This window comes from Dromaius novaehollandiae, chromosome 2 (genome assembly GCF_036370855.1).
Source record: "Dromaius novaehollandiae isolate bDroNov1 chromosome 2, bDroNov1.hap1, whole genome shotgun sequence".
Classification (NCBI taxonomy): Eukaryota; Metazoa; Chordata; class Aves; order Casuariiformes; family Dromaiidae; genus Dromaius; species Dromaius novaehollandiae.
The window spans coordinates 39,138,640-39,151,100 of NC_088099.1; the positions used below are offsets into that span (position 1 = coordinate 39,138,640).

Below are 12,461 nucleotides of genomic sequence, written 5' to 3' on the forward strand. Positions count from 1 at the left end.
CCAGACATACAGACACACACCCTGAACATTGTTTCCCTTTGATATGCGTCTGCCTTCCCCAGGAGAAAAGGGGAGAAATTGCATCTTTGCCATTTGGCATCACATCAGGATGCAGGGAAGATGAGGTCAGCAGCCTCTTTTCATGTGCAATCTCTACAAAGGAGAGCCAGTTCAGCCTTGCTGTCAGTAACCAGCTTCACCTAAAATCCACAACCCTCAGTCCCCTGGGCTTTGTACGCTGAAATAGCTACAGCTTGGAGAGAGCTCAGGAGAACAGCTCTGCTAATGTTGTGCTGCTCAGAAGATAAGGAGTCCAACTTCAGCAGTGACTTTCACAGGATGGTTGGAGAGAGCTCCAACAGCTCTATACATTGAATAGCAGAATCGGTGCATTCAAGAGCATCACCGTAAACAAGACAAGCAAAATTTTCACCTGCTTAAAATTAGTTTCAAATTTTGAACCCCATTTCTCATGCATTTCAGCAAGTCCAGGCTTAGAGCAGGAGCTGAACACTTCAGCTGGGGAAAAGAAGGGAGAACTCCACCCCTTCCATGTGTTAGAAGAACCACCCTAAGCAGTAATCAGAGGCATTTCAAGTGAAACTCTTTGCTGTTTCCTCTGAAACTAGGTACTTGTGCAGCCAGGAACAAAATTCATAGCACCAGAAGAGCAGGAAAGGAATGTTTGCCATTTAGTTCTGTGCTTACACCTTTTATCTAAGAATAAAGTAGAAACCAAGCTGGAACCTTCACTCCCAGCTGACACTTGTACCTGCAGTCACCTCACTGGGGAACTACTGTAGTGTATTACACAGCCTGCACTTAAATGTACTTTTTCCAGGGATTTCAAACAGCCCCTTTCTTAACAGGAGGCTTTGTGGTTTTATCAGAGAATAGGATACAAGAGGGAAAACAGGAAGGAAAAAAAAAAAAGCATGTTTTTTTTTTTTTCCCCTGCCTGCCATCTGAAGAGATGATCCTAATCACAAGTAGTGAACATTCAAGCCTTTTCTTTGAAAAGTACACAACTTCCTTGAATTTAGGCTTCAAGCATGCTACGTAAGCAACATACATACCTGTGAAGCCCCTTAGACTTCAAACAAACAAACAAAATCTCTCAAAAGACCCATCTCTGCAAAGACCAAGCTGTGCAGATCAGTTGGCGGTCAGACACAGGCCTGTAAGCATCATTTATCTAATATTTTGTACCAGCACAGTTGGAAATACTTAGTGTGTTATTTGACATGGAGCCCATTTTCAACAATAGAGGATTAGGTTAAGATAAAAGGCAGATCTGCTCAGATTGTTTCTTGATAGCTTCTTTATTTGGCTAAAATTGACAGTATGACCAAAAATGAGAAAAAAAACTAACTACATTTTTTTAATATTAAATCTTTATTATATACAAAAATATTTTGTTGGGAATTAACAGAATTTCACAATTTTGTACATAACACTTTTATGCTTGGCTGTGTTTAGCGTTGAAATACTAGTTGTGAAAAAGACAATGGGTATCTTAGAAAACAAGTTATGATTTAAAAACATCCTATACAATAGCTGACTTCATCAATATAAAGTAATAATGCTAACAAGTCCCATCTCCTTGGTCTGCTCTATGGTATCGTATTTAAACAACAAATAGGTTAATCATCTTCTGTTTTGCATTAGAAAGTCTAGGTAATATTTAAGATTTTTTTGTATGATGTTTTGAGCTAATGAAAAGTGTTGGGTTTTTTTGTTTGTTTGTTTTTTTAAACACAGGAGAGCAGTTTTTTAAAGTCTTACAGGTGTCAAGTCCAGTTTAGTTTAATATGTTATAGAAAAAAAACATGCAGAGCTTGCAAAAGGGGAAAAACATTTCTGAGAACAAGCAAGGTAAGTAAAATCTTAAATGCACAGTGATGGACTTTTAATACACATTTAAATCAAAACACTTAACCAAGATTTTACAGTTCTTAGCCCAGTTTAGGGTGGGAGGGTGACAAACCTTCCTGTATTTTAAAACTTAAGAAAGAGGCCCCCCCTTTTATAGCAGGGTACACTAATGTTACATACAAGCAATATATGGGGGTGGTTGGGGACAGAAGGAATTCTCAGCATGCTTTTTAAAAGGGGAAAAATAGATTGGAACAGTTATCTGCATATACCATTGTGTACAAGATGTAAATCCACAAAAATCAGTTCAAAAAAATAACTTTTTTGCAGCCAACATGCTGCCATTCCCAGGACTGTTCAAAGCAGTGGCATTAATTTTGCTCTATGCTATAATTCATGTAAGAGGTCAAACAACAGGGAAGTTGCTTGGGTTTTTGGAAGAGGTTTTACCATGTTTTACATAAGCCTTGACTACCTATGGAATAAATACTTGGATCAGCCTTGAAGACAGTCTAATTTTACATCCTAAAGCACAGGCAGTCATTAGCACAGAGCTAATGACATTAAAAGAATAATCGGAGAAAGTGTTTCTAGGACTATTTCAACCATTTTAAGCCTTGCAGGTTGGTCAATTTTCCACATCCAACCATTACATTAAGAGCAAAAAGAACTCCATACTCAACTAGTATGATAAAAAAAATTAAAAATATTGAGAACAAAATGCATACTTACTGTTGAAGTGTAATTTATCTCATGAAATATAAATATTGCTTAAACATTCCAATTAAAAAAAAATGTTTGTAGGTGAAACTCCTTAACAACCTTTAAGCAAGCTGGAGATTTTGTTTTTAAAGTCTGTACAGCTAAATTCTAGCTTCAGTACCAGTAGATGAACTACAAATTCAGCAGTTTAACCTGTGCCAGTTTGTGGAATAGTAACCCACCATGGTCCAACATGGAGAATTCAAGTAAGTTAGTGGATACTGTCTGAATTATTTGCAACATTACCCCTAAATTTTATTTATATAAATAAATATATACACCTATTTATAACACACATTTATATATGAATGTGCTTGCATGTATTGGGGAGGGGCACACAATATTTTTGGAAGCCAAAGTTGCCTCTGAAAGCCATTTATTTCACAAGTGTTTTCACTGTACTTTTTTAGTATCTACCTTGGTACCACAAACAGTAAGTTATATCACTTGTAAATACTGATGTTTATATTCATCACTATTTTATCTACAGACAAGTTGAGGATCAAAAACAGTTCACATCAATAAGCTCAATAAAAATACATGAAAAAAATAATCAAGAAGGCTGGGAGGGAGGGGGGGGGAAGAATTTGTCCAGAACTTTATTTCACCACCCTCAATAATGACAGTGAACCAGAGAAAGCAAATGAAAGTAGCTTTAACCACAGAAATCTTATCAATGGCCCAAGAGAGGTTTTCTGTAGAGACTGACAGCTAGAAGGATATTTAAGGCAAGAGGCCTAACAGACTAAAAGTGTTTGTATCCACTAACCACTATTTAAACATGAATAAACTCATCTCACTCAACACTCTTGCAAAAGTAGTATCATCATGTTTGGCAAGAACTATTTTACTGTTTACTTTTCGGAATTTGGATGAGGCAAGAAGTCCTGTAAGAAGCAAATAATCTATATACATTTGCATTATAGATGCAACAGACCTCTGTCTGTAGTTTGTCTCAAAACAGTACCTACAGGCACAAAGAGTGATGGCAAATCTATTGCAGCAGGCACTATAGATGTATTGAGAAACAGCATTTGCCTCAAAGTTCAACCTGAAAGAGGAGGAGGAACCAAGGAACAGGTAAAGGAAGTTTGAATTTGGTTAGGTTCACATAATAGGTCACAGGTAAAGACAGACAGTAAGTCAAGTCTCCTGATTTCCAGAGTAGCACTCCATTTACTTGGTCATTCTCCACTAGTTCTTATTTAAGCATAGAGGAGACAAGCTTAGTTTCAAAATGATACCTATCCAGGAATTTTCTGTATTTAACAAAGAAAAAAATGGTTTCCCATTTATTATCTGTATCACCCTCAAACAAAAAAAAAAACAGAAGACTCCATGAGCACTGAGCTGCAAGCAGTTTGTACAACAAATCATTTAGGTGTGATTTTAGAAGACTGAATAGGTTAGAATTGTACAGAGAGAGATCATGAATAAAGTCAGTCACATTTTGAGCCTATCCAAGATAAGCAATTTATATAAACACAAGTTCAAAGCTCCACAAAGCTTTTGTACTACAAAGTACACAAAGCTGCACTGATCTGAGAACACTGCAGAAGTGAAGGATACTGCACTGATTATAAATTTGAGCTGCCCGTGTCAGTTTGTGATTCTGCTCCAATTTTACTTTCATTTTATATTTGCAGAACATTTTTAAAGCCCTTTATAAATATATGAAAGATGACATGTCCCATTATAATTATCATACTAAACTTTAATTGACTGCATTTTGTCACAGTATTTACAGACTAAAGTAGACCTGCTAGTGTAACATTTAGAGAACATCAAGGTAATCACTTGGGTATACATGCACCGAAGTATATAAAGTTGAGTTTGGTGCATACTTAAGGGAATTTTGGGTGCATTTAAGGGAATAACTTATGGGTATTGGCATACTGACTGTACTTTTATGTATAAATTTTCATTCACTGGGCAACTACAGTGTTTCTTCTATAAGTCTCTCTATATGTACAGAATTTTACAGCACCTCATGCACTGCTTAAAACAGAAATTACAGATAAATATAGAATTTTTAGATTGAAATATTTGTATATTTAGAAAAATATACATTAGTAAACACAATAAACCAGACAGAGAAGTGTAGCAGTTCTAAAGTCTCACATGCAGGTACATTTCTGGATTAAGTCATGGTAGATTAGTAATGTGATTGCAGACATGAATGTCTTTTTTTTTGTTTTTTTTAAACCATCCACATACATACATATACACAGACAACTATTTGATAATTTACTTTTCTAAACTACGTAAATATTTATCTTGTGATACATACCACATATCTTAAACATTTAGCAGCATCTTCACCTTGCTCATACATACCTACTGTTCTTATTAACAGTCAACATAAGTTTACCCATTAGTATCTGGAAAATAAATGCTTAGTACAGAATGAGATACAGAAACCCTAGTTATTTGAAACCCCGAGATACTTTAAATAGCTGTTATATGAAGTATTTTCACTTGCTCAAAACCAATCCACTCATCTTTCTGCTAACTGCACAAAGTACAGGTATCTAACTTCTGATCTAACCTACCAAATCAGGTAGAGGCTATCACCACTATGTATGATGGAAGTGGCACCTCCATTCTAAGACCCTCTAAGAATGGCTTTTTAAAATAAATACAAGTTCAGTTGCCATTCAGATTCTAGTCATCCTACTAGTTAGTGACAAGTTGAGTATCTGATGAAAATCTCATTTTCCTTATGAAGAAAAAAAACCCGTTTCCTAAACCATAAGCATTTGCCAAACTGGACTTGCAATCTGCAACATTTAAGAAAAAAATACATTCCTTGCAACTTTTTATTACAACTTGCATGTGGATCAGTTGAAACCCAGATACTTTGATGTGATCCTTGCACGCAATCTAAGCATGCCATCTTCTCTTACTGCCTTATAAACGTGCTTCTCATTAGTATCTACATTAACACCACCACATCATCAGGTGCAAGGCTCCACCGCCACTAATTGCTTGATTTAAAAGCACTATGTGGAGCTAGGCTTTAGCAGACATACAGGTATTTGGAGACTTGCTAACTACGTAGAACCTTTTTGACAGTATTAGCTCTAGAATGGAAACAAAAAGAGCAGAGACATTTTCCTCACTAAATCTCGGCGACTGTTTCATGTGTTTCATTTGGTTAAGTGAATTTATGGAAAAAAAAGAAAAGTTAGTGATATTTGCAGTACTGTGGTGTGGAAACTGAAGAATCTTCTTATTCCATTCAGTAGAGAAGGGTAAGCTCAGCCCAGTTTTGGCATCACAAGTAGACAATTAGAGTATATTCTAACTCCTAATGAAAAGGCATCATATCTGTCCAGATAACGCATCTCATGTACAGCATATGTCAGTCTATTACACAGTATACAAACACAGTTTAGTCACGTTCAGCATGTAGTGCCAGGATTAAATCATTAAAATAGTCAAGCAATGGTCTACTTTCACTGCTGCTACGTACAATACTTGATCCATTTCTCAAAGCAGCCTCTGAGCAATAGGATCAGAGAATATTTCCCCTGGGAAAGGCAAATAGAGGTATCATGCTGGTACCACATCTAAAAGCTCTACCAAAACCAAACAAAATCAGAACATCCTGAAAACTGTAAGAATGGAACAAAGTAGTGGTACAAATTTTCTAAGGAAAATTTCAGAGTTCCTCTAAAGAACTGAAATCTCAGTATTAAGAGCCACAAAGATGACCTAGGCTATACACAATTTTGACTAACATTTGCAACATATACTGGGATCTCAAAAGGAAAAAAAAAAAGAAAAAAGAAAGAAAAAACCCCCACCATAAACCCCCAAACTTTAGAGGGATTTTTAAGTCCTCTGTAGTTTGGCAGGTGCAGGGGAGGTGCTGAGACTTAAAATTTTTCCATACTATCTCAATCTTGTTTCTTTTCCTTGTGCACATAGAAGTCTTTAAAAACCCCAGGAAACAATACTCTTTTACAGTGTATAAGCCTCTTTTCTTTCACAGATAATTCTGAGTAAGTTGCCTGTTTGATAGCATTCTGTGTCACACTTTGGTATTTAAAAGAATTCAGAAGCCAGGTGCCTGCCACCAGGTGGAAAAGAAATAAAGCAAATAGATGACTGCAATTTAGATACCTATCCTGATTAAATGATGGTAAATGTTACCATATACAACAGCTAACATAGTAATATAAAATATGGTCACAAAATCAGCTAGTCTTCATGACAAGCTATATTATCATTTTGTTCTTATTAAGCAGAAATTTACATTAGCGTAAGTTTTGAATCAATGAATTAGCAGATGAACTTGGACCTAACATGAAATATATCAGTGGGCCTACTAAGGGGAGAGCTGTCATAAACATGAAAGGAAGTGTAAAACAAAAACGTATAAACAACATTGCACTTTAGCAGTTGACAGCATCCAATTCACAAGCCATCCAAAGAAAAAATGCAGTTAAAAGCACAATGTAACAAAGAGCACAGAAATTCCATTACATCACATTCATAAAAATACAACAGCTGATCACTCACAAATATTCCAAAACATAATATAGAAGCCAGCTAAATATCACAAGAAATTAAGTCACAGATCAATATACAAATATTGAACAATGTTTTAAGAAAAGAAAATGGTTCTTTCTTTTAGCAATGTGTTTTTACAAGTGTGCATAAATAGTCCTAAACGTTAAGCTTCACTCTACAAGGCTCCACGTTATCAAGTTCTCTCTCAGGCTACTTCACCATTATTCAAATTACACTGAATTACCTTGCATACAGGCTTTCTAACATCAGTACTTCAACCATTATAAGCTAACAGGTTGGCGCCCAAGAACACAGCCTAACAAGTAGCTTGCAAGGTACCACTTTACATTATTTTAAGAGACACATATAAGGGAACCTACCAGTTGTCTAAATCAAGAGACATCAATAGCTTGTGAAATGTCAGGAATGAATCAACATTAAGCAGAAAGAAGCTGGAGCAATAGAGCTGTGTGTTGGTTGCCGATTTCGATATTTAAAATTCTGCTCCCATGAAATTGATGTCTTTCAAAGGAAAAAAAAAGATTAGCATATCCTCCTAATAAGAGCTATAGACTTTTGACCAGTTAAACACTGACAAGAGTTTTACAAAAATTTTCAAGTATCATATTTTTTTTGTTAATCACAGTGAAAATGTAAGACCAAGATGTAAATGTTAAAGTGAATGACTGAAAGTTTCTTAGATGAAAAAGGCAAAGGTACTAAATCAAAACATACTAAAATGCTTAAACGCATTTCCTTCATGTGATATGAATAGAAAGGTTATCTGTAAAAAGTTAGAAAAATTAAAATAAATTACATATTTAAGTACACTTTCCCTTCAACATTTCTATAAAAATTCAGAATAGTGTACTTTTGAATATACAGAGTAAAAATGCACAGGCGCTGCAGGTTATCTTTTGTATCTACACAATGTCACATTAGCATGTTTGCTGCAGTTGATTTTGTTATTTAAGCTCATCTTCAGAGATCTCAATATACCCAGCTAATTGGGACCCACTGCGGTTCCAGTCTCAGCCTCTCTATAGCAGTCTGTAGCTTCTCAAAGGCTTTGTCTAGGTTGTCATTTATAATGGTCAGATCAAAGTAGTGGTTGTACGCTCTCTGGATCCGTGCACTTTCATCTACTGTTTTTTTCAAATCAGTGTCCTGTTGAAAAGATTTTTAAAATAATTAAGAACATAGGACTTGGCAAAAAAGTATCAGTTCAAAGAAGAAGTAGTAGTTCATCACATACTGCAATGGAGTATTTACAACTACATAACATATAAATTTAAAATGTAATAATGAAATGTTTTCATTTTTATTCCATATAAAATTTAAGTTAAAATACTTTGACAGGTCTGGAAAATGTTGTGTCAATAATGCTAAATATCACAACCAAAGGTTTGCAAATCTTGCTATAACAAAGCCAATAAAAGCACCGGAACTGGAGCCTGTATACACAACAGGCAGTTAATCATTTTGTATATGCAGCTGACGATTCAATTAGAATAAAGTTGATATCTTTAGGAATAACCGAGTCAATCAGTTATATAAATATATTATGCCCCCTTTTTTTATTTCCATAGAAAGCTCCAAAAATCTAAGAATGAAAGAATCCAAGTATGTTTGACAATGAAAGATAGATTTCTAGAAGAATAAAGCTCTAGAATGTCCTATCGTTTTTAGAGGCTACATTTTGTCCTTCTTGTTCACTTGCACACAGTTTTTCTCATTCATAAAGTACTACTGCTTTATTTTACTTCTGATACAAGCCACCAAATAGGCAGGAAATCTATATTCCTACATTATGAAGACTTTATGAAAGTGCTGCCACTCAGCACTTTTTCATGTATCATTAGTTCTACATTCTTAGAAGATTCCTCTCCACTTTTGCACAAAACCAATTTTTTTGTGATCAGTTGTGAGATTTGTTCCCCCCACCAATATTTACTAACATTTTCAAGTTCTGATATAGTTGTAAATATGACAGCCAAAATGAAAACGTAACGTCGTTTATAGCCTTTCCTTCACAGTAAATGAAGGAAGCAAGCAAATGTAGTACCACAAGAGCCAGAATTTTTGCAATAACTTAGGATGCTAGAAATAATTTAGACAGATCCACTAACAAGCAAAACACACTCAATACTTTAATGCACATTTGGTCTTCATTTGTTCAGGGAGTACACCTGAAATTGGAAACCATGCTCATTTTATACATGTGCACGGTAAGCATGCCTTCAAAGAATCAAATATTAGGAAATGCAAGAAGTTATATTTAGATTTGTCTGGACAGTTTTAATCTTGCTTTCTTGTATACCCATTGCAAAAGTCAGGGTTCAGTTGGGGAAAAGGTAGAGAACCCAAAGATATACTAGAATTAATAACAACTAGAATCCACAAATAGTATTGGATATTTTCTCATGTGATTAAGAGAATGGAATCTAACAGGTTTCAAAAGAGGGGGAAAAAAAACCCAAAACATTCATTCATTTACTGCAAATTAACCCATTTCCCATTTTATTGCTTTGAATGTCCCTTCAGCATTATGTAAGACCTTGCTACTATCTAAGCTACTGCAGTCATGAGCTGTCAGCAAGCCATGGCTTTTCTCAGATAGGGGAAGATGTACTGCTGAACAGAATGGTTTCCTTAACTTCTTAGTCTGGCATTTTGCTTTGGTCCTGCAGCTGGGAAAAGTTCATGCCCATAGAAATACTTTTAATTTGCTAGGTTGGAGAAAGCACGGCTCATTTCCCTCTGCTGCACGTTGTATCTCAGAAAAGGAGAGACAAACTAACAGGTAAAACGGGCCGCTTGGTTTTACATGACTAATACAAGGAGAAGCCATTCAACACTCCTCCTTACTCTGGCAGCTCCCAGCCATTCCCAGCGCAGCATGTGCTGCTGCAGCAGTGGAAATGGGGTCTAGCTGCATCCAGTGTTTTTACACAGGCTGCAATATCTTTCCCAAGTAACATAGATTCTATTTTTAAAGGACATCTGTTTTTTCAGGCAGACTTGTTCAAAGCTTTCTTGGGGGTAGAGATAGTGAATGCTAAGGAAAGGCACTTCTGCAAAAGAATTCCCACCAAACACCTATAATTTGCTGCAAATAATCAAATATGGCACTTCTCAAAGAATACATTACAAGTAATTCTTGTAATCAGTACTTCTCTGTAACAGGTCTATTTTTAAGAAAGAAGCAATCTGCCTTATAGATAGTATTCGATTAACTTGTACTAAGTAATCAGCAAAGATTTTGTCTAACCTTTTTTAGACTTTAATTTCAGAAAAATTTCATCTAAAACAAAGGTTAAAAAAATTTTTTAAGAACATCCTGTTCAAAGCAAACTAAATGTGAAATACTCTGCTTACAGTGAGAAGTTTGGTTGTAATTCCAGCATCTACTACAGCCTTGTGCATAGCACGCAAAGTCTCCAATTCTGGAGCAGCAATGAACACTACATAGGGCATGAATTCTGAAGTCCTCAGCACTTTCAGGGCCTGAAATCAAAGAAAAAAAATGCACCTGAATTAACTAGATATGAGAGTGACTCATCACATCCCTATTACTTATGTGGCACTGCAAAACTAGTATGTTACAACAAACAGAACTACATGATAGGCTAGTATTTTTATTTCTATTTCAGAAACTCCTACACTGCCTGAAATTACAAGGTTTCTTTTCAAAATGCTCAACATCATTCTTTCCTTGGCCAAAAAGATTGCTTACTACTCTGCAAGGCTCCCCGTTCATGCAGAACCTGGGGTTTTTTTCGTCATTCTAACTTACTCTAACAAGGTGCCACAAATACAGAAATCCAGTCTACATTGTAATCTTTCATGACACAACAAGCTAAGCCACCTTTAAATTTAAAGGCATACCTCTTCAAAAAGTAGGAATATAATGTTGAATGTAACATTGTAAAATATATACCTGTGGGTTCACATCCAAAATGCACGTCCTTCCAGTCTGAACAACTTCAAGGATGGAATCGATTTTGGTGCCATAAAGATTTCCTTCATACTCTCCATGCTCCAAATATCTGCCGGCTTTAATATCCGTCTCCATTTCAGCTCGTGACACAAATCTGTATGCTTGCCCATCCTTTTCATCATCTCTTGGCTTTCGTGAAGTAACTAAACAAAAAAAATTAAAATATAAATTGAATGTTACCTTTTTATCTCTAGAATACAAGTATGAGATTGGACTGCATACTTCCTCTGTATTACACCTTCACACCATACACAGCACTTGTTCATGCCACCTTCTTCATTATTCACCAGATAAAATCATTATTTAAGTGACCTGGAAATCCACATAACTTCAACTCTCGTATGCCAGATTTACTTTTGAAGATGTAATTGAGCACTCAAAATCTGTTCTCCCTGCCCTTTTTAAACAATTTAAAAATATCACATACTTCCCTCACTGTTATTTAGGGTAGAGATACCAGACCTACCTATAAAGTAAGTTAGCTCAAATATCAAAAGCAGCCTAGCCACTGGAGCAAGAAACTTAGTGGAGGCCAGATGAACCTGCTTTTCAGGACAACTTACCGTTTAAAACAAGATAAATTCAGTGGAGAGAATTTAATGCCAATGGTTAAGTAAAACATTGACAGCTAGCTTAGGTTTTGGCCTATAGTGTACAGAGGTTAACTTAAGCAAGAAAGTGAAAATAAAGAAAAAAACCTGATTATTATCTACTTTGCTGTCCTGTCACCATTTTACCTGCCCACTGTTTGAACTCCAAAATATAGTAAACATAACAGCAAATGGATCCCTTTGATAATACTATGATACAAGTGGAAAGCATTCCCCCTAGCCAATAATTCCTATCAACCTCATTATTATAGAAAACTCATGTCCCAGGATAAATGATTTTCTGAAGCTGTTAGTAATAAAAGTATTACTAGAACACTAGAACATCTAGTCATAGACAAGATTCTACAGAAGGGTTAAAACTATAATGATTAATACAACATTAAAAGAACTCAGAGCATCTTGAAATAAATTCTGGAGAATGAACTATGACAGTTCACAGCCAGGAGACAACTTAACAATTCAGCTATCCACACCAAAGAAAACACGCAGCGCCATTTGCTGGAGGATCAGAACTCAACACCAAGGATATGCTTTTCCTCATAGCAATATGGGTCCATTTCAGCCATTTTCCAAAAAAACCCAAACAAATAAACAAAACATGCAAAAAAAGAAAACATCTTTTGGGAGTAACCTGAAGAGGTTTATTCTAATCAAAGAAACGGAGGCCAATTAAAATTACTGATTATCCTACCCTA

General features: G+C 35.6%; 1 protein-coding gene across 2 annotated transcripts in view; it reads right to left on the bottom strand.

Annotated features, from left to right (window-relative positions):
* Positions 1–1,376: 1,376 nt before the first annotated feature.
* PALS2 (protein associated with LIN7 2, MAGUK p55 family member) overlaps positions 1,377–12,461 on the bottom strand; it is a 61,740-nt gene continuing 50,655 nt past the window's right edge. For both annotated transcript variants that reach the window (XM_026103764.2, XM_026103763.2), the window contains exons 10-12: positions 11,096–11,298; positions 10,534–10,662; positions 1,377–8,322 (exon numbers count right to left, since the gene is read on the bottom strand). In XM_026103764.2, coding sequence (XP_025959549.1) covers positions 8,146–8,322; positions 10,534–10,662; positions 11,096–11,298 — 509 coding nt within the window. In that variant the 3' untranslated portion in view covers positions 1,377–8,145. The remainder of the gene's footprint in view (positions 8,323–10,533; positions 10,663–11,095; positions 11,299–12,461) is intronic.